Here is a 1,414-nt window from a genome sequence, read left to right as displayed (position 1 = left end):
CCCAAATCTGCCACCGCCGCACGGGGCGTGAGCCCCACCTTCTTAGCTCCTAGTGTGGGGAGCCGGCACCCTCACAGGTGTCCAGACGCGGGCTCAGGGGCCTGGGTGTCTGCGCCCTAGCAGGTTGTGTCGCTGGCCCCCGACCGCGGGCGACACAGTGAGGGCGTGTGTGCGTGTGCGCGTGCGCGTGCGCGCGTGTGCACGTGTGCGCCTGAGTGTGCGCGTGTGCATGTGTGCGTGCGTGCTTGCGTGTGTGCGTGTGTGAATGTGTGTGCATGCGTGTGTGCGTGCGTGTGCACATGTGTGTGCGTGCGTGCGTGTGTGTGCACGTGAGCGTGTGCGTGCATGTGCATGCGCGTGCACGCGTGTGTGTGCATGTGTGTGCACACGTGTGTGTGCATGACTCACCGGGAGGACGTGCGACGCTGGCTGCCAATGTCCTCGCAGACGTGAGTAGCCGGGGTCTGAGCCCAGGTGAGACCGTCAGCAAATCCCATCCCTGACCCACCCCTCTTGCCTCCTTCCCGTCCAGTGGCCTGGTTCACCTTTGACCCCAACTCCGGGCACCGGGACATCATCCTGTCCAATGACAACCAGACGGCCACCTGCAGCAGCTATGATGACCGCGTAGTGCTGGGCACGGCCGCGTTCTCCAAGGGCGTGCACTACTGGGAGCTGCACGTCGACCGCTACGACAACCACCCGGACCCCGCCTTTGGGGTGGCCCGGGCCAGCGTGGCCAAGGACATGATGCTGGGCAAGGATGACAAGGCCTGGGCCATGTACGTGGACAACAACCGCAGCTGGTTCATGCACTGCAACTCCCACACCAACAGGTGCGCCCGCCGGCTTCCCTCGGGCGCGGGGCTGGGGGCCAGATCCCGTGGGACCACCGCCCCGGCCGCCGGTACCCAGTGCAGGCCCCGGGCCGGCGGGAGGTGGGCCCTGGAAGAGGTGACGGTTCGCTGCAGCCCCAGCGAGAGAGCGTGCACGGCAGGGACTGGAGCAGCGGCCACTGCCGGGTCCCTGGGGCCTCGGCCCCGGCTCGCCCCGGGCTCTGCCCCGCCTCCCGCACACACTGTCGGCCGCGCTGTGGTCACTGCAGAGCTGGTGGCCTCGTGGCTGCGACCAGATGCCTGCAGAGGGAGCAGGTGCCACTGTCTTGCCGGTCGCTCGCCTGGAGCCACCGTTCCCGCTGCCTCGCCTCGCGGGGGCTTTGCGCCCGGCAGTGCCCCCCGCAGGGCAGGCCTGGGGGGGCAGGCAGTGTCGGGGTGCTCACGGCCGATGACTCTGTGAGGGCACTCTCTGTCTGGGCCCTGCAGGCTCACCCCAGCCGCCTGCTCAGACCCAGGGGCCGAGTCCAGGCCCATTGCCCCGTGTCTGCTTGAGCCAACCACCCGGATGCACCGCCTGC

General features: G+C 68.7%; 1 protein-coding gene across 1 annotated transcript in view; it reads left to right on the top strand.

Moving 5' to 3' along the window:
• Positions 1-1,414, top strand: part of TRIM67 (tripartite motif containing 67) — a 92,531-nt gene that overhangs the window by 86,898 nt on the left and 4,219 nt on the right. Inside the window, exon 6 of the mRNA XM_011380893.1 lies at positions 533-836. Within this exon, the coding sequence (XP_011379195.1) occupies positions 533-836 (304 nt within the window). The remainder of the gene's footprint in view (positions 1-532; positions 837-1,414) is intronic.

The sequence above is a fragment of the Pteropus vampyrus genome, unplaced genomic scaffold, assembly GCF_000151845.1.
Source record: "Pteropus vampyrus isolate Shadow unplaced genomic scaffold, Pvam_2.0 Scaffold412, whole genome shotgun sequence".
Classification (NCBI taxonomy): domain Eukaryota; kingdom Metazoa; phylum Chordata; class Mammalia; order Chiroptera; family Pteropodidae; genus Pteropus; species Pteropus vampyrus.
Note: the sequence above shows the minus strand (reverse complement) of the source record. Positions and strands in the feature narration are given on the sequence as shown.